At 41.0% G+C, this 21,355-nt stretch overlaps 1 protein-coding gene and 1 pseudogene across 1 annotated transcript in view; one reads left to right on the forward strand and one right to left on the reverse strand.

Moving 5' to 3' along the window:
* Positions 1-9,893, reverse strand: part of LOC131830143 (zinc finger protein 33A-like) — a 65,889-nt gene extending 55,996 nt beyond the window's left edge. Inside the window, 2 exon segments of the mRNA XM_059172518.1 lie at positions 8,236-8,292; positions 9,739-9,893. Of these exon segments, the coding sequence (XP_059028501.1) occupies positions 8,236-8,292; positions 9,739-9,786 (105 nt within the window). The 5' untranslated portion in view covers positions 9,787-9,893.
* Positions 905-5,758, forward strand: LOC131830021 (PRELI domain containing protein 3B-like; annotated as a pseudogene).
* Positions 9,894-21,355: the final 11,462 nt, after the last annotated feature.

Here is a 21,355-nt window from a genome sequence, read left to right on the forward strand (position 1 = left end):
GCATCTGTAATTTAAACTCTTCCCACGCGGGTGCCTGGCTGGCTCAATTGATGGAACACGTGACTCTCAATCTCAAGGTTGTGAGTTCAAGCCCCAAGTTGGGAAAGAGCTTCCTTAACAAAAGAGAGACAGGAAGAAAGAAATCTTCCCATGAAGGCAACTCCAGGCACAGATGGTCTCACATATGAATGAAAAACCTAAGAAGTAGCAACAAAATAAAACATCCTGTAGAGAAAGCAAGAGGAAATACTCCAAATTCATGTTATAAATTCAACATATTCCTGATATTAAATACTAAATCGTAACAAGAACATATCCTCCCCTCTCTCTACACCAAAACACTTACTGGTCTGTCTTTCTCATGAGGGACACAAATATAAAAATCCAAAACAAAGTATTATCAAACTAAAGCCAGGAATATATAGAAAGAATACCATGGCCCAGCTCAGTTTCAAGAATATCTAGTTTGTTTTACATTTAAAAATTAATGTAATTTACCAACTAAGAAAATAGAGGAGATAAATCATATGATAATTTCAATAGATGTTCAAAACCATTGAATAAAATTTAATAGACACTCAAGAAAACAAGAAAAACTTTAGATAAGGAAGAGAAGGGGACATCCTTGGTGTGGTAAGAAATGAGAAATAAGGGGCGCCTGGGTGGCGTAGCTGGTTAGGCGTCCGATTCCTGGTTTCGGCTAAGGTCATGATCTCGGGGTTGTGGAATCAGGTCCACATTGGTTGTGGAATCAGGTCCACTGTGCTCAGTGGTTCTGCTTGAGATTCTTCCCCTCCTTCCATCCTCTCACTCATGTTCTTTCTGTCTCTCAGATAAATAAAATAAATCTTTAAAAGAAAGAATAAAAGTGAACACCAGGGACATTGTACAAGTGGCCGGCACCATGAAGATCTGGACTTCACACCACGTCTTTGACCATCCATTGGAAACTATTACAGCTGCAACGCAGGAAGACCCAAATGTGGTTGGAGGTGATATACTGGACAGACATACAGATCACTCTGGAAAGCTGTACAAAGACTTCTCAGCACAGAGTGGGGGCTGCCTTCCATTGTGAAATCTCATATTGCAGCAAAAACTAAAACATTTGTGCAAGAACACTCTGTACTTGATCCTGCAGAGAAAATGATGGAACTTAAATCTACTAATATTTCACTTACAAATACGGTTTCTGCAGTTTATACACAAACCACACCCTCAGGACCCAGAAAAAAACATTTTGACTCAAGAAGCTGTGATCACTGTGGAAGGAGTCAGTCTTAGAAGTTACCTTGAAGGACTGACGGCAAGCATGGTATCTTCAAATGCGAATAAAGGCCAAGAAACAATGGAATGGGTAATACATCAATTAAATGCTGAGATTGAAGACTTGGCAGCTTTGGAAAGAGGGAGCATGAAGACACCAATGGCAGTGGCAGGGTTTGTAAGAGAAATGAGGATGAAAGCTGTTACACGAAACACCCACTTCCCACATCTCTGCAAGCTGGCAATATACTTGTTATTTAAAAATCAGAAATATATTTTAGGTAGGATTTTTTTTAATAAGCTGAAAAGCTATATGATTTTTGATCAAAACAAAGAGGTGGCAGATTTCTAAATAAAAGGGATCATCCAAAAGTAGTATCGTTTGAAATTTCCATCTAATTCCTGAGGATTCTAGTAGTTATGTGAAAATTTAGCAATTTCTGGGGCGCCTGGGTGGCTCAGTGGGTTAAAGCCTCTGCCTTCAGCTCAGATCATGACCTCAGAGTCCTGGGATTGAGCCCCGCATCAGGCTCTCTGCTCAGCGGGGAGCCTGCTTCCTCCTCCCTCTCTCTGCCTGCCCCTCTGCCTACCTGTGATCTCTGTCTGTCAAATAAATAAATAAAATCTTTAAAAAAAAAATTAGCAATTTCTGAAAAGTACCTAGAAAATCATATTGGCATATTACATCTCCTTTAATGCAGAACTGTAAAGCTTTTCATGCATTAGTACTCTTCCCAGCTTTGGACTAACCCCAGAACAAAGCTGAGCCACCTAAATACATATAATTATCTTGCTACAGTAAACCTAAAGAGCTTGCATTAGAGAAAGCTTTAAAAAAAAAAGAGAGAAATTATAGGGGCACCTAGGTGGCTCAGTTGGTTAGGCATCAGTCTTTGGCTCAGATCATGATCTCAGGGTCCTTGGTTCAAGCCCCACATCAGATTCCCCACTGAGCAGGGAGTCTGCTTCTCCCTCTGCCTTTGCCTCTTCCCCCTGCTTGTGTGAACACTTGTTCGCACTCTCTAAGTAAAATCTCTAAAAAAGGAAAAATTTTACAGTTTTAAAAGATGTTGATTTGTATAAAATAACTTGCTCTTTTATAAACCACCATTAAAAACCATAGTGTTTTGGGGCACCTGGGTGGCTCAGTTGGTTGCGCAACTGCCTCCAGCTCAGGTCATGATCCCAGACTTCCAGGATCGAGTCCCGCATCCGGCTCCCAGCTCCTCGGGGAGTCTGCTTCTCCCTCTGACCTTCACCTCTCTCATGCTCCCTCTCACTCATTCTCTCTCAAATAAATAAATAAAATCTTTTTAAAAAAAAAACCAAACACCATAGTGTTTTGTTTGGTACTTAAATGACATTTCTGGAGTGAAAATTATTACTAAAGTAATACATAACTCCAACAACAACAAAGGATTTTATTGTATTAAAGAGTACTGTACTAATTTGCTACAGTTTTGTAACTTAGGAAAGGTATTACCTTCCCTGGATTTGTCCTTTATGACTTAGTATGTTATAAAGTGGGCTTAAGATGTTATCTGAAAAATAAAGTCAACCTGGAACTTTGCAGCACTCCAAAGACAGAAGAGCTGTTCACATCGTTTAGCATTTCACATTTGAATAACTTGTCAACACCAGGTGTCAAAACTATGGTTCTCTAATTGCTAAAGCATAACATGCCAGGTTATTTGGATATAATTACTTTTTGAAGTAATTGTGACTACAAAACATCTTTTTTATGCGATCGGGAGGGAAACAAACCGTAAGAGACTCTTAATCTCACAAAACAAACTGAGGGTTGCCGGGGAGGGGGGGCGGTTAGGGAAAGGGTGTTTGGGTTACAGACACTGGGGAAGGTATGTGCTATGGTGAGTGCTGTGAAGTGTGTAAACCTGGTGATTCACAGACCTGTACCCCTGGGGCTAATAATACATTTTATGTTAATAAAAAATTAAAAAAAAACTTTTTTACATGAAGAACTCCACGTTATTTGAAATTATTCAATCATTGTCTTTCTGAAGCATACATCCCAGGCACTTAATGTTTTTAATAATATGGTGCAACTGCAGGGGGGTGAGGCATGGGGGGGTAGTGATAACGAGAGAAAAAGTACTGATCTAAACTAAGCCCTACATGAATTGCTTTGGAGCTTTTATTTACAGGAAATCCTTAAGGAGCAGCTACAATATGAAAAACAATCTAGTAAACATATTTTGTTTCAAATTTTGTAGCAATTATTAACCAGTAAATACCTTTGATATTTGCAATTGTTACATAGAGTACTATAGTTAGAAGGTAATTAGCTCTTGTCCTGGATTATGTAATGCTTGATGTGATAAACTCATCAAATTTCCTATAAAAGAAACCAGTTGATATGTTTATAACCACAGAAACAGTATACCAAACTATTTAAAAGTTCATGTTCTCCTGCTTAAAATATTGTTTAGCTTAAGACTTCTTAGGATATTGGCAAAATCAAATTAAATCCAGAGTTTTTTGTGTTTTAAGATTTACTTATTTTATTATTTTTAAAGATTTTATTTATTTGACAAAGAGAGATCACAAGTAGGCAGAGAGGCAGGCAGAGAGAGAGAGGAGGAAGCAGGCTCCCTGCTGAGCAGAGAGCCTGATGTAGGGCTCCATCCCAGGACCCTGAGATCATGACCAGAGCTGAAGGCAGAGGCTTTAACCCACTGAGCCACCCAGGCGCCCCTTGATTTACTTATTTATTTTAGAGAAAGCGAGCACACAAGAAGGAGGGGCAGAGGGAGAGGGAGAAAAAATCTCAAGCAGACTCTGCGCTAAGCACAGAGCCCAATGTGAGGCTCAATCTCACCACCTCAACACCATGACCTGAGCAGAAAACAAGAGTCAGACGCCTAACAGGATGCACCGCTTAAGCACCCTCCAGTAAGGTTTTTGATTACTTTTTGCAACTGAAGATGGTTTTTACAACTGCAATAATATTCTGGCAAACAAAACACTGCTAAACATTGGTATTTGATAAAAAGCTGCCTTCTATAATTTCTGTAAATTATACTTGTTCTGAAAAAGATGTAATGCCCTAATGATAAAAAGATTTCTCAACAGGGTGCCTGCATGGTTCAGCGGGTTAAGCCTCTGCCTTGGGCTCGAGGTCCATATTGGGCTCTCTGCTCAGCAGGGAGCCTACTTCCCCCCCCACTCTCTCTGCCTGCCTCTCTGCCTACTTGTGATCTCTGTCAAAAAAATAAATAAATTCTTTAAAAAAATTTTCTAAAAAAACAAAAGTAAATACCAAGTCCATTAAAACAGGCATAAATGTGAAAGCAAAAAAAAAAAATTTTTTTTAAATAACAGAGGAGATTATCTATCTGGCCTTACAGTAGGAAAATTAATTTTAAACAGAACACAAATGACAGCAACATTAATAAATTTAATAAACTAATCCAAGGATCTGGAAAGTCTTCTTGTAAAGAGCCAGACAGCAAATACTTTAGGTATAGAGGGCCAGATGGTCTTCATCATTTCACTACTTAATGTTACCACTGAAGCCACTGATTACACACAAATGAATGACCAGCGTAGTAACAGGTAGGGATTGTGAGAGGAGCACAAGGGAGGCTTTAGAAGTGCTGCCAGTGTTTGCTCTGACCTATGTATTAGTTATGCAGGCATTAGATTTGTGGTAATTCACTGGGCTCTACACTTAAGATCTGTGGATTTTTTAATACATTTGTTGTATGTATAAAAATAAGATTAAAGGGGCGCCTGGGTGGCTCAGTGGGTTGAGCCTCTGCCTTCACCTCGGGTCATGGTCTCAGGGTCAAATAAATAAAAAAATCTTAAGGGCACCTGGGTGGCTCAGTGGGTTAAGCCGCTGCCTTCGGCTCAGGTCATGATCTCGGGATCCTGGGATCTAGTCCCGCATCAGGCTCTCTGCTCAGCAGGGAGCCTGCTTCCTCCTCTCTCTCTCTCTCTGCCTGCCTCTCTGCCTACTTGTGATTTCTCTCTGTCAAATAAATAAATAAAATCTTTAAAAAAAAAAATCTTAAAAAAAAAAAAGATTACCACCTAAAATATGTAAGAATTCTTACAAAACTCCATAGCCTGAAAGAACTTAAAAAGCCAGATTTATGAAAGTCAATAAAACTCAACAACCAGAGAGTTCCGGAGGACGGAAATACAAATGGCGGCCTCCTGGTCTCCGGCCCGGAGGAGCCGAGAGCCCAGGGCCCCACTCCTCAGTGCCCCCTCAGAGAACAGCGCCCAGTTACTCCCGTCTGCCTGACCTCCGGCCGCGCTCTGAGCTCACCGAGCCTGCGACCGGTTCAAGGTGGTTCTGGGCTGTGTTCACGCTTCAAAGATGCAATCAAATTTCTACAATGGAGAAGGAAGGAATCTGTGTTTTCTTAAGTGTTTTAAGGTGGAACTGGAGGAAACTGAACTGCCTTGGCAAGGTGTGGACTGGATGACTGTTGTGGTATCCTCCAATAAGAGACACCCCTAGGAGTTTTCATTACTGAGTTTGTTCTGGAAGGCATGAATCTGCTATGCATATTTGACCCTGCCAAGATTAGTAAACTGGTCAGTCCAGTAAGTTGCCTGCTGGCTATTTTGGCCTGCCTGTTGCTCACTATTGGATACCATATCCTTTGCAGCCATGGGTATCGGTGACAGCTTCAGCCACAGCAGCTGTGCTGTCATTCAAAAGTGGGATGCCACCCTCTGATCCAGGTATAACTCCACTGTCTGTGACATCCTCTACTTCCTCCATCCCGGTCACCTTCTTGTACCTGAGGACTCAACAGCATTGTCAACATCACCAGTGTGTCCTAGCCCAACTCTCACCCCACTCTTCACTATGTGCACCATCTTTTCCCTGGGAAGCCTTCAACCAATGGAGAAACCAAGCATGGAGGGAAGCTGAAGTGGAAACCTCCACTTCAATCTCTGCAAGACGTAACGTGGATCCCAAACACCATGCCCAACAGACACTGACTTGGGAGGTGATGACTGGTCTGTACTATGAAAAGGCTCTTGGCAGTAGAGCCCAGCATACATATCAAGACAACTCGGTACTGGCTTTTTCCCTGCTATCTTACTGAATTGAGTATAGCACTGGACATGTGACTAATTTCCGATTTACTTTGTAAATGAACATTTTGTTTAAAAAAAATAAAAAGCTGAATACACAGAATGGGCGATTATATCTTTAAAAAAAAAAAAAAAAACTCAACAACCAGAAAAATGGAAATTAAAGTTTTCACCCCTTAGTGTAAAAATACTTTTTATATCTGGAGAGGATAGAGGAAAAGTAGTCTTCTAATGAATAAGTTTACCTAGAAAAATTAGAAATGCTCATATCCTGTAACTCAAAAATACTAATCATTGGACTACAGAGCAGTAATTCTTAAACCTGATGTGTATGAGCATCTTATGCACACCTTGTTAAAAATATGGATTGCTGGGGCACCTGGGTGGCTCAGTGGGTTAAAGCCTCTGCCTTCAGCTCAGGTCATGATCCCTGGGTCCTGGGATGGGGCCCAGCCATCGGGCTCTCTGCTCAGCGGGGAGCCTGCTTCCTCCTCTCTCTGCCTGCATTTCTGCCTACTTGTGATCTCTGTCAAATAAATAAATAAAATCTTTAAAATAAAAAAATCTAGATTGCTGGGCCTCGCCCCAAAATTTTTCTTCCAGAAGGTATGGGAGCATACATAAAAATCTGCATTTCTGACGAGTTTCAAGGTGATACTGCCATTTCTGGCCAAAGAACCTAACTTTGAGAAGCACTGCTCAAGAGTCTGGAGATACATTTGCATCTATGTAAAGAGAACAAGTATATTCACAGCAGCATTTATATTAATGAAAAGTGGAAATTACCTAAATGCCTATCAATAAAATAAAGTATCTAGAATATAGTGTACCATACAGTGTGAAAAATAGAGCATTAAAAGGGATAAACTACATATGAATAGATCCCAAATTAATGGTCAATTGAGGGGGAAAATGTCCATTGCATATACATGAAGATAATTTATACATTTCTAGAAGTATTCAAAACAATGAACAGTACTATTCAACTCTCTACGTATCTTTTCAATGTTTGCATATTGATATGATGATAAAGCTAGTAGACAAAGGATAAAAAATTGGAACCGAACCATACGGCTCAATGAGGAAGACTCCACGAAAGAGCCATCAGAAGACTGATACAAGAAGACTTGCCCCAGGAGCTGCAGTAGAGTAATGCAGCAGTTCTTCGAGGAAAGCAATTACAATTAAATCTTTGGCCACCTTTACCTGGATAGATCCCAATAGCAGAGGGGAAAGACCAGGACAGAATTCTATGGGAAGAATTTGACTGGGAAGCTCAGACATACTTACCAGAGAATTTAGCTCTGAACCACTGGCTGTGCAACTTAAATACACAAGCTGGCTAAAGTCCTCACGGAGAGTTTTTCTAACAGGCATGCAGGCCACTCATTCCTCTGAACATTCCAGCTCTTACAGCAGGACCAAATAAAACCATTATAAATGCACTACTTTAACTATCTCTTGGACCTTATTACTCTCAGTGAGGAATGGCTTTAGGCACTTCTTTCAGGGCTGTCACTGGAAGGTGATCCACTATGTGTCCCTATGTTAAGACCAAAAATTATACCTTTCAAGAACTTTTTGTGTTAAAAAAAAAAAAAAAAAAAAAGGTCTGTCTGTATCCAAAATACAGTGTCTTCCTTTTTCCATGGTTATCAGAAACAGCAGAGACGTATTTGTGGATCACCTTAGAAACTCTAAGATATATAATGACCAGTATGCATCTATAAGCCAACCTGGCCTTGCTCCTGATATTACTTTATATTTTTCTGTAAAGTTAGATTTTTATCAATTACTAATTTTCCCCGTCTTAACATATGGACTCTTACAAATCTCACAAAGTCCACTGTAAAAAAAAAAAAAAAGTGGGGGAATGAACAAATAACTTACCTGGGACTTGTTCATTTTCCGCTGTCTTGGATAAATGCAGACAACTCTGAAGATGTGCTGGGTTACAAGAGGGAAGGGGTCATGGAAGATCTGGCGTGCCTAGCAGCTCCAGAATCCTCCTGCCCTAGAAACTACACACATCCAACAGACAGGAAGAACGTCAGTACCTCCGACCTTCGGATGCTGAAACACCCTTTATATAACATGACTCTGATATCATCATGTAATAGCTCCTGGACATAACGTTTTTCATTGGGTAAATGTAAATATTTGCTCCCTGAGGATTTAACAGTTTAAACCTCCCCTGTTGCTCACACACAACAATTTTTAAATAAACTAGTTCAGGGGCGCCTGGGTGGCTCAGTGGGTTAAGCCGCTGCCTTCGGCTCAGGTCATGATCTCAGGATCCTGGGATAGAGTCCCGCATCGGGCTCTCTGCTCAGCAGGGAGCCTGCTTCCCTCCCTCTCTCTCTCTGCCTGCCTCTCCATCTACTTGTGATTTCTCCCTGTCAAATAAATAAATAAAATCTTTAAATAAATAAATAAATAAATAAACTAGTTCAGACCAAACAATACACCCAGTGAAATAACATTAACTCTTCACCGAAACTGTTCAAAAAATACTCCGACTAACCCGTTTATCAATTTCCCTACTGTTACTAAACCCTTGGTTAGTGATTCCGCAGAAAGTTGCAAAAAGCAGTGCTTTAAGGAAAGGTCTAGGTTTCAATTTCTGTATGTTTGTTGCCATTTTTCAAAAGGAACTGTAAATGTAATTTGCTTTTCCTTGCGTGTAAAAGCAAACAGTTCTCTCTCACGAGTCAGGAGTCACGACTTTTAGTCTTTGCCACTAACAGGGTGATTCTGAACAAGTCGCTAACCTTCAAGAGGGGAATTATTTTTTTTTTAATTTTTTAATTTTTTTTTTCTGTTAAATAAGACAAAAGCAGAGAATTCTTGAAGACACTTCGTGAATGCCAGAGCAAGTCAGGACTGATTAACAGCGCACATCGGGATGTAGTGATGGGCACGGCTAGTGGGCAGCTCAGCCTCCAGGAAGAATAAAGGGAGAGCGGAGGGAACGGGTCTCCCCTAGGCCGGGCGGTAACCGCACAGCCATGGCGGTAACCGCACAGCCCGGGTGGGCGCGCCCCGCTTCCCCGACCACCGCACGTAAGCACCCACCGCGCACGCGAAGACGTCCTCCCCGCAGCGCCGTCCCCCACCCAAGGGTTCCGCACACCCACCGTGCACGCGCACACGCCCTCCTCCTTCGGCCTCCAAAATGGGGCTCCACAAACAGCCCCACACGCTCCCCGCAGGGGCCGATCACGGGGGTCTCCGACCCCTAGTCTTGATGCAGACGTCCCCGTCCTGCCGCGGGCGGGCCGCAGGTTTCCTCCACACTACTGGGCACAGACCCCCTACCGACTCATGACCTCCCCCCCGCCCCGGGCAGCGCAGCGCCACACCTCGGCCTTTGTCCAGCTGTTCCGGGCTCACCTGTCGCTTCCCCGTTGGGAGGGACTGGCCCGGGAAAAGCGCGGACATTCAGCGGCGCAGGAATCGCCTCCCACGCGAGACCTGAATAGAAGGGGGGGGGGGGGACGGAGCGGTGGAAGGAAGTGCACAGAGGCAGAGGGCGGAACTAGGCATGCGCAGAAACAGGCACGCGCAGAACCTGGCAGTCCGTGCAATCAGTGCTACCAATTGAACTACCTTTCCCCGCTACCCGTGGTGCGAGATTGGCTGAGAGTGCAATCTTCTATCGAGCACGAGAAAGTTTGGGGCACTTGAGATAGCTCTCCAAGCAGTCAGAGCCCGTCAGGGACTCCCCACAGCTTACAGATTATAGCTGAGTTCTCTGCAAGTGTGCAATTTAGAGTTGTCAGGGAACAGGAACCTGCATGTTCACTTTCCAATGCTAGGAAGTAGATTCCACCAATGCCCTAAAAGAATGCTTAGAGGCGCCTGGGTGGCTCAGTGGGTTAAAGCCTCTCCGCCTTCTGCTCAGGTCATGGTCTCAGGGTCCTGAGATCAGCCCCACATTGGGCTCTCTGCTTTGCAGGGAGCCTGCTTCCCCCACCCTCTCTGTCTGCCTCTCTTGACTACTTATAATTTCTGTCAAATAACTAAATAAAATCTTTTTAAAAAAATCCATAAAAGAATGCTTAAAGAAACTCTATCTGACACCATCAGCGATTCTCTCAGAAAATGAAAAGCCAGAGGGCAAGGGTGGGGTCAAGAAAGCTAGTTCATCAAAAATCATGAAAGCAAGAAACTAAAATTGTAGATAAATCATAAAACAGTCCAAAAATATATATATTCATTTACATAAACATATTCTTTCCTCTAAGACATTAAGGTTATTGAATAAATGAAGATTTACCCTTTCAGAGAATCAATATTCTTTGAAAACATTCCACTATGAATCTCATAAACTTTTATATACATCCTTTTTCTCTTTGATTTTTTATACCTTAAGTGTACTTCACAAAAGCATTCTCAACTTCATCTGGAATAAGTAAAAATCCAAAGGAACAGAAAACATTTCAAAAAGAAGAATTCCTGGGGAGGGTATGTGCTTTGGTGAGTGCTGTGAAGTGTGTAAACCTGGTGATTCACAGACCTGTACCCCTGGGGATAAAAATATATGTTTATAAAAAATAAAAAATTAATCATAAAAAATAAATAAATAAATGAATGAAAATAAAAATAAAAAAATATATTTAATTTAAAAAAAAAAGAATTCCTAATAAGTACCAATATGCATAATTTTACTCCACTAAAGATAGTTTGCCATCTACTTCATGGAAACAAAGCCATGATTAGGTGTATGTTTTGAATGTAGTATAATAAATGTAGCACTTCAAAGTACTGAGGAAACAATGGAATATTCCAAACAGCAATTCCTTCCTAACAATTTGGTGTAAAGTTATGTACATAGATAACACATGGTACAATTCACATGGATTCAAGATTTAAAATAAAACACTAAGTTAATTAAAATAGAGGTGACACGTTGTGTCACCAAAATTAGAAACCATAAATTAAGTATCTGATACATTAGAAAAATAACAAGTCAGTTCTATTTTCTTAAAAGCTAAAAACAAGTAAACCAGGAAATTCTATTTTTACTATTTGAAAGAAAATATTTATTTATTTATTTATTTATTTATTTATTTATTTATTTGACAGGCAGAGATCGCAAGTAGGTGGAGAGGCAGGCAGAGAAAGAGGAGGAAGCAGGCTCCCAGGGAGCCTGATGCAGGGCTCGATCCCGAGCCGAGCCGAAGGCAGAGGCTTTAACCCACTGAGTCATCCAGGCGCCCCAGATGCATTAATTTAAAGAGAGATCTTTAAATCAACAGAAAGAAAATTTTAAAACAGGGTACAGAACTAAGCACTAATACAATGAATGACAATATATAAAGTGAAAATGATTGACAAATGTATATAAAAGTCCATTATCAGAATTGAAACAATGCAAATACTTAAATAAAAACATGTAAGATTTGAGATTTAATTTTTTAAAATTTCTGTACACAAAATTCACTCTGTAGTTTTATGAATTTTGACAAATGCATAGGTCTGTGTAACCACCATCACAGTCAAAATACAGAAATGTTTCATCACAGCCCCCAAAATTCCTTCATGCTACCCTTTTGAAATCAAATTTTCTAACCACTCTTCTCCTTTGGCCTCTACTATCTCTTCTTCATGCCTACAGTTTCCCTTTTCTGGAAAGTCACATACATAGACTCTTACCATGTGTAATCTTATGAATGTTATCTTTTACTTAGTACAATACATTTAAGATTCATCAACGTTGTTTCATATACCAATACAGTTTTGACTTTTATTTCCCAGGTCCTACTCCATGGTATGAATTCACCACACTTCACTTATTTCTTCCCCAGCCAAGCAACCTTAACTTCCAATCTGGGGAAATTATGAATATGTAAAATTCCATTTTGAAGTATAAGACTCATATTTTTTAAAAAGAGTAATACAGAGTAAAGAGTGTGTGCTTGAGAAAATACATATTCCTCCTCACTTTTACTGAGGGTTTAATGCATGTAAACTCACTGGAGGTTCATTTTTATCAAATTCTGAAGGAATTTTAAAGATTGATTGATTGATTGATTGATTTGACAGACAGAGATCACAAGTAGGCAGAGAGGCAGGCAGAGAGAGAGGAGGAAGTAGGCTCCACACAGAGCAGAGAGCCCCTTGCGGGGCTCAATCCCAGGACCTGAGATCAAGACCTGAGCCGAAGGCAGAGGCTTTAACCCACTGAGCCACCCAGGCACCCCTCTGAAGGAATTTTAATCTGGCAATTCCACTTCCACAACTACACATGACTTTATAATAATGCAATTAATTTCCATTGATGTACATACAAGAATGTTTACATCCGTCAAAGTCCAGATGGGAACAGAAACCAAACATGACAAGAGAGGGAAATTTTTTTAAAGACTTTATTTATTTATTTGACAGAGAGAGATCACAAGCAGGTGGGGGAGGGGGCAGAAAGCAGAGAACACAATGCGGGACTTGATCCCAGAACCCTGAGATCATGACCTAAGCCGAAGGCAGAGGCTTAACCAACTGACCCACCCAGGCGCCCCAAGAGAGGAAATTTAACAGAATAGATTAAAGCAGGTATTTTATTTTATCTTAAAGATTTTATTTATTTGACAGAGGTCAAGTAGGCAGAGAGGCAGGTAGAGAGAGAGGGGGAAGCAGGATCCCCGCCCGAGCAGAGCACCAGATTCCAGGACCCTGGGATCATGACCTGAGCCGAAGACAGAGGCTTTAGCCCACTGAGCCACGCAGGCGCCCCTAAAGCAGGTATTTTAAAGGCAAAAGTGAACACTGGGGTAACAGGAATAATGGCAGACGGCAGCTACTGCCCCAGGGTAACATGATGGAAGAAGTTGAAGAATCCAAACAGCCCTCAAGAGAGGATTCCACACCTGAAGCAGGGGAGGTGCCGGGGGCATGTTATCATACATAGGGAGAGAAGAACCCAGCAGAACTGGAATTCAGACCTTCAGAGGGGGGCCGTCCAGTTCCTGCAGGCCTGTCAGAAAGATATGGGGGGGGAGGATAACACCTCTGAGGGGTATCCTGCTCAGCTGGTGCTGCCTGTCAGAGAGGGATCAATATGGCTACATGTGAGAGAGCTAAAAGAAGCTGGAGAGTGAGAACACCTGCTGGGATTAGATACTAGTGTTGGTTGCACAACTTTGTGAATATATTTGAAACCACTGAATTTTCTGGTCTTAAGGGAGTGGATTTAAAGATTTGTGAATTATATCTCAATTTTTAAATAATTCAATAAAAGAAGCTGTAGTGTACCACTAGTGACCAAGGTGAAGAGCCACTGCTGAGGTGCTGTTAAGGAATCATTCTGCAAACAGGAAGAAGGAAGTTGGTCCTCCAGTAACCCTGTCCTCCAAACTTCCTGTAGGATCTCCTAGGGAAAAGCCTAACAGGCATCAGGGTAAGTATAAAATGTGGTTTACACAGTCCAAGCACCAATATCCCAATGCACAGTAGAGAATTCTAGGTTTAGTGCAACTAAGTTATAACAACATAGCTATAACTAAGAGAATTCTGTATGACTTAATTTATAAAAGCAAATACTAGAAACAAAATGTCCTTTTAGTTTGTGTAAGTAAAATAAAATTAATACCATATAGTGGAATGCTAAGATGCTATGATGCTCAACAAAAAGAAACTGGTAGGGGTGCCTCAGTGGCTCAGTGGGTTAAGCCTCTGCCTTTGGCTCAGGTCATGATCCGGGAGTCCTGGGATTGAGTCCCACATCAGGCTCCCAACTCCATGAGGAGTCTGCTTCTCCCTCTAACCTCCCCTCTCATGCTGTCTCACTCTGTCTCTTTCTCTCAAATAAATAAGTAAAATCTAAAAAAAAAAAAAAAAAAAAAAAACAAGAAAGAAATTGGTAATGCAGAGGTGTACTAACTTACATGGGGGTTGATTACAAAATACCGTGAAATTAAGAATTTGGTTTATATAAGAATATTTAAGACAAGATCACATTAAAAATAAAACATAGAGGGGGTGCTTGGCTGGTTTTGGCTGCTTGGCAGGCAACTCTTGATACCAGAGTCATCGAGTTCGAGCCCCACACTTGGCATAAAGATTACTTAAAGCAAAAGTGGAAAACAAAAATGTTCTAGAGAGTGACATCAACATGATGCTGTAGTATAAGACATTGGTTCCTTTTTTTTCTCTCTCTCTTTTTAAACAACTAATTTGACATCCATGCATGAGCAAAAATTCCATGGTTGTAGTTGTAGAACCCAACACTATATGCTAAGAGACCCAGAATGAGTCTCCTCTACCTGTGTACTTATTAATAGGCAGGCAGACCTTCGTAAGAACTGCATAACCAGCAGAGCCAGCAAACCTGCCTCAGTCCCTTTTGCCTTGGGAAAAAAACCTGGAGAGTGCTCACTTAGGACAGATGGATGGCAAAGAAAATATATAAATACATTCATAAACAAAGACAAACACCAATATTATTCAGCCACGAAAAGGGAAATCTTCCATTTGCAATATTGGCGACACATTGAGGGCATTATGCCAAATGAGGTAAGTCAGACAGTGACAGAAAAATGTTGTATGATCTCACTTATATGTGGAATCTTTAAACAAAAACAAAAAAAAACCCAAAATCATAGTACAGATGAGGGGTTGCTGGAGGCAGGGTGTGGGGAGTGGGTATAATGGGCAAAGGGGCTGAAAGGGTATAAACTGCCAGTTACAAGATAAATAAGGCTGGGGGACATAATGTCTGGCATGGTTATCATAGTTAACAATACTGCATTGTCTTTTGAAAGGTGTGAAGAGAGTAGCTCTTGAGTGGACCTTGAACCTGGATAAAGGTTTGGTGCCAAATGAATTTTTCCTACAGACCCAGGTCCCAGCACAATGAACAGGAATCCAACCTGGAAGACAAAACTCTCTTAGCTGAGCTCTCTCTCTCTCTCTCTCTTGAGCTAAATCACAGAGACAGAACCCCCCCTAAAGAGCTTACCTTGCATTTCTGTGATCAGAATTTGTTATTTATCTCCCAAGAAGTGGGAAAAACCTGCAGGATGTTGCCATTCTCAGAAGCCATTAAAGACTATGATCCCAGGTTCCAAAGGGAGGACCCGCTGGAGCTGCAGGACGTGACACCAGCAGTCTGTGCAGGATATGTCAGTTGACTGAAGGGACAGCTCCTCAGTCCTCCTGGTCTTGCACAACCTTGACACTTTGATGAATAGTTCCTGATTACTTTGTAGAATGTCCCCCATTATGTTTGCCTGATGTTTTTTCATGATTGGGATGATGTATGTGTGGGACAATATACCACTTGAGAGATGTGTGCTTGTCAGAGCATCCTATCAGGGATTTCATCATGTTGCCATGTCATATGACAAGATGTGTTAACCACTCTATTAACGTTATGTCTGCCAGGGTCCTCTGCTGTAAATTTACTACGTTTCCCATTGTAAACTTAACTAATATCTCAATATGAGCATCTGTCTGCAGTAATCATTGATGTGTGGTTTGCCTTATGATGGCTTTCTTATTTCCTTCACTTAGATGACTTTTAAAGATTTTTAAGAAATATTTTCAATTTTAATTTGTAATTTAAAAGAAGCCCAAATCATTAAATCACCCATGAAACCTCCTATGCACTTATGTAAGAGTGGGGCTCATTCACAGGATACCAACAATTATAAAATTTAGGCTTACTAGTTAAAATATCATTATCACATAGCAACCAGAGGCACAGTTTCATTTGGGAAGTTAGTTTTAACATTTTATAATAATTATTAATAATTAATTAATAATAATTAATAATTCTGCAGTTATATTATTTTAACATTCCTAATAATAAATACCAGACTTCATGAATATTCGCTATATTATTTAAAATTGGCATACCAAAAAAGTCTTAGACATGGCATTCTTATTATATATTCTATGTACATATATGTGGGTTTTAAATATACAGGAAAGTAAGATGTTAAAGGTTACACACTGAACTAAAAGCAATGGTTATGGCAAAGAAGACTACCGATGTATAAGGGGGGTCCAGAGAAACTAATTATTTAATGGTTTATTTTGAAATAATCTCAAACTTTAGGAAAGTTGCAAGAACAGTGCAAAAAATTCCCATATCCCCCATTCCTACATTCCCCAACTGTTAACATTTCCCTGCATTTGTTTCATATCTGTCTGATCAACTATCCTATCAGCATTATTCTCTTCCTGAGTATATTAGGTAGAGCTGCAAACGACATACACCACATTTCCGAAGGGCTTCACTAGGCATGCTCCTAAAACAAAGACACTGTCTTACAGAACCACCAACCAAATAAGTCAGAAAATCAACCTTGACAGAACACCGTTGTCAAATCCACAAACCCCATTCCAATCTCGACAATTGTCTCAACAAAGTCTTTCCTTTCTAGTCCTGGATCCCAGCAGTCTGGATCCGTCCTGTCGTTTCTTCAGTATCAGACTTAGGTCATGCTTTCTCGGTAGTCACCACAGAAAAGATGGTCAGTACCATGTCAGGGCCACACAGTGCTGATGACCATGGTGTCATTAGCCTGGATCATCTTGTCATTTTGGTATCTGCCAGGATTCCCTGCCATTATAGCACCATTAAACCCTTTGAAATTGGTAATTGTGGAGATATATATTCTGAGATTATGCCAATAATCCGTTCCTCATCCACTCACCAATCTAAGTATCTATTAATAATCTCACCTGAATCAATCACTATGATGGTGACCAAATACTAATTTTCCATTTCCATTATTCCTCATACATTTACTAGTAAGGAAGAAACTTCCCTTCTCCCCACTTATTTCTGTATCAATATGGATTCATAGCTTTCCGTTTTATAATGCAGGTTATATTCCAAAGTTACTATTCATCTTTATGATCAAGTTGTTCCATATTTGGCCAATAGAAGCATCTTCAAGATGGCTTTTATGTGCTTTTGCTATGCCCCCCATTATTCCTTGAGCCATTCCTTTTCCTTCTCTCACAGGAAGATGTTTTAGGCGCATTGGCTTTTCCAAGTCCAGGCCTGGAATCAGGCATTTACCAAGGGGTTCTGCTTCCTTCAAGTGGAAAATAGTATCTAGAAACCAAACTCTAAAAGCCAGGCCTCATTGCTACTGGGATGGAGTTGCTCCTAAGCAATCTCAGCATAAAGAGCTAGGAAATCTGTGTAAGGAGTTCACACACACACACACACACACACACACACACACACATATATACCTGCATGTACATGTGCATCTGTCTACACACATATGTACACATACACCCATAAATGGATCTAACAGTGCATGTATATTTAAAAAATGATCAGTTCCTACCAATACCTCCAATTCTGATTCAACAAGTCAGGGTTATGTTCAGTCTTCTGCCTTTCTATATTTATAAATACTTTCAACAGGAAGAAACTTGGCTCCTATTTTCAATACATTCATCTTCCCCTCAATGTGATCTATCTCCAACCACGCCAGTAATTTCCTCTATAATCTCCTTAGCCACCAAGTCCCAGTGTCCCATGTATCTGTGATAGGAACAGTTGCATTACTCTGCTCCTCTGTGTGGACATTCTTTCTTCAGAGACCTCAAGAGAGGTCTTGACCTCACTGACCTCCAATGGGACTGCTGTCCCTGTGCTGGGAAGGGAAGGGAAAAGAAAGGAATAGATGTAATTTTAAAAAAAGAACCCACTCCAGTATTATCTGTAAAATAGAAATAATAAAAATGAAGAAATAACATTATAGATTGTTTATGTCCCATATCAGCTGTTCCCTCCAAAACAAATCATGTGGCAAAACTAATTCCAATGTATTAATATTTAGAGGTGGGGCCTTTGGGGGATGATTAGGTCATGAGAGTAGAACCCTCAACGAATGGGATTGGTGCCCTTATATAAGAAACCCCAGGGGCACCTGGGTAGCTCAGTGGGTTATAGCCTCTGCCTTCAGCTCAGGTCATAATCCCAGGGTCCTGGGATTGAGCCCCACATCGGGCTCTCTGCTCAGTAGGGAGCCTGCTTCCTCCTCTCTCTTCCTGCCTCTCTGCCTACTTGTGATCTCTGTCAAATAAATAAATAAAACCTTTAAAAAAGAAAAAACCCGAGAGATCCCTTACCATGTCAGCCTTGTGTGAGAACACAGGGACAAAAGGGGCTTCTATGAACCAGGAAGTAGGCCCTCAGCAGACACAAATTCTGCCAGTGCCATGATCTTAAACTTCCCAGCATCCAGAAGTGGGAGAAATATCTGTTGCTTATAAACCACCTAGTCTACGGGCTTCATCATAGCAGCCTGAATGAACTAAGATGTACAATTATACAACATGGGTCTAGAGTTTTTGGTCACCTTAAGGATTCTAGGAGGTTCCCACCCTTAGCTCCTACATTCCACAGGCTGCTGACAGTGGTTTCTCCTCTCTGATTCACATTCTCATCGTCATTACTATAGCCATTCATTCACTGGCTCAGTATGAGTTAAATTTGACTATTTCTAGCTCAAGACCTGACACGAAGTAAGTGTTCAGTAACATACGTTTAGTCACTATACAGAGGGCCCAGAGAGGGACAGTTACTTAAATAATCCAGCCACTCCCTTCATCCACACAAGACATTCACAACATCTCTTCCTCCCAGTACAATGGCTGGTGCCAGCCCAGGAACAAAATGCCTGACCACCAACTCAGGAGTAAACATGGGTACCAGTCACAGCTGCCAATGCCCTCCAATTTCCTTTACTTTTTTTTAAAAGATTTTATTTATTTATTTGACAGAGATCACAAATAGGCAGGCAGAGAGAGAGGAGGAAGCAGGCTCCCCACTGAGCAGAGAACCCAATGTGGGGCTCAATCCCAGGACCCTGGGATCATGACCTGAGCCAAAGGCAGAGGCTTAACCCACTGAGCCACCCAGGTGCCCCTCCCTTTACTTTTTAAAAAAAGTGACCCAAAGACCCATGTGTGAGGAATAACACAGGGAAGAGATATGAGTTCTAAGTACACAATAATCAGCTCAGAGTCCAGGCTCTTCTGCTCGGGATACGTGAGCTTCCTCTAGAGAAGCCTCTTAGAACCAGTTTAATTTTTAACCAAGCCTAAAATTAACCAATTTTAATTTATAGCTTAACATTATTAACGAAGTTAAAGAAACAAAGATTAGGTGAATTATCTACCAAGCACAAACTATATTATTCTTTGAAAATAATCTTAAACTTAGGAAAAGTTTGCAACAATAGTGCAAATAACCTTTTATTCTCCAAATTACTAAGAGCACGTTGTCGACATGCTCCAGATACTTTAGTAACAAGCATATAAAATCACATTTCAAACATCAAAATCAGGAAACTAACACTAACACCTACCACCTAATCCTCAGACACCGTTCATTTTTCACCCATTCTCCGTATCATTCTCTTTACAGCCAAATGATTTAATCCAGGATTACACGTTGTGATTTCATCTCTCTTCAGCCTTCAACCTGGAACACTTTCTCAGTTTTCTTGACTTGCATGAACTTGATATGTTTGGAGATTACAAGCCACTATTTTAAAGAGTGCACTTCACTGTGAGTTTGTTTGATGGACCCTCCTGCTTAGACTCAGGTTAGACACTTTTGGCTGTATTCTCATTGTCTCCTATTAGATGGCACACAAATTCAATACTACTGAGTGACACCAAACATCAGTATTATTCATGTTCATTTCAATCGCTTGACTAGGTTGGGCCCCCGTCTTTTTCTACTGTAACCACACTTGGGCTTTACTGGCTGTCATGCTGGCCAACAGTATTCACTTGAGGGCTGCAAGGATGGAGGGGGGCAAAGAGACATGCTTCTTCCCCTTGGTCTCCTGTGGGCTTCCTATCAGCATCCTGAGCCATCAGCACCTTAGCAATACTGTATCGTGCCAGTCAGGCACAGGGTCTTCTGAGAGCAGCAGCTAAATTCAGTTTGTGGTTTTGGTAACACGTGGATACTGGCGTCATCATGCCCCATCAGAGAAACCAGTGCCAGGCAGCCAGCACTCTCTCCTCAGCTAGTATGGGCCCTAATCCCGTGAGGCCCCTGCTCTGGGCTAGGACACCCACATCAGTGGAACAGGTTCCTTTCAGAGGCCTGCACTTCAGCTCTGAGGGATCCTCCCGTTCCCTCCATTTGACCAATCTAGAGCTGGTAGCTGCTGTCTGCAGTTGCTACTTTAGTGGTACACTTGACTTTTATTCTTCCCTTTCAGATTCCTGCCATCTTCATGATACTCAGTGTTCCTTTTACCCTTTCAGATCCCTAGTTAACAACTGTACATCAAGTTAACAATGCTATCATATTGTTTTTGTTCAAATCACTGCTATGGTTTCTGTCTTCTGACAACCCTGATATGTCTCACTGGAACTGAATCTCAGGAAGAGGAGAACTTTTATTTACTGCTGTACAATGCCCTCTACTTAGTAAGTGACTAATAAATACTGATCGAATCAACAAACGTTTGTATTTACAGTCACTAAAACCTTCTCACTGTGGGTTGAGGATTCAGCTCTACTCTGTATGAAATACTCAATGTCCAAAATAGTATTGTTCATAATTGTGAAAAATTAGAAACAAGAGGCCTTTCAACAGAATTAACTAATTTTAATAGAACAGAATATAAGATGCTATAAAGTAGCCAGAGCTACATATATAAACATGGATGTAACCCAAAACCATTTTGCCATGTTTTTTTTTAAAGATTTTATTTATTTATTTGACAGACAGATCACAAGTAGGTAGAGAGGCAGGCAGAGAGGAGAAAGCAGGCTCCCTGCGGAGCAGAGAGCCCGATGCAGGGCTCGATCCCAGGACCCTGGGATCATGACCTAAGCAGAAGGCAGAGGCTTTAACCCACTGAGCCACCCAGGCACCCCCATTTTGCTGGTTTTAATAAAGGAACAGTGCTCAGGATAAGGCACAAAGCGTGACATGACAAAATGTTACTAGAACCACTGAAATTCACAATTTTATACAGAACAGCAAAAAGCAGAGAGTGAAGAACAGTGAAAT

The sequence above is a fragment of the Mustela lutreola genome, chromosome 4, assembly GCF_030435805.1.
Source record: "Mustela lutreola isolate mMusLut2 chromosome 4, mMusLut2.pri, whole genome shotgun sequence".
NCBI classification, from domain to species: Eukaryota; Metazoa; Chordata; class Mammalia; order Carnivora; family Mustelidae; genus Mustela; species Mustela lutreola.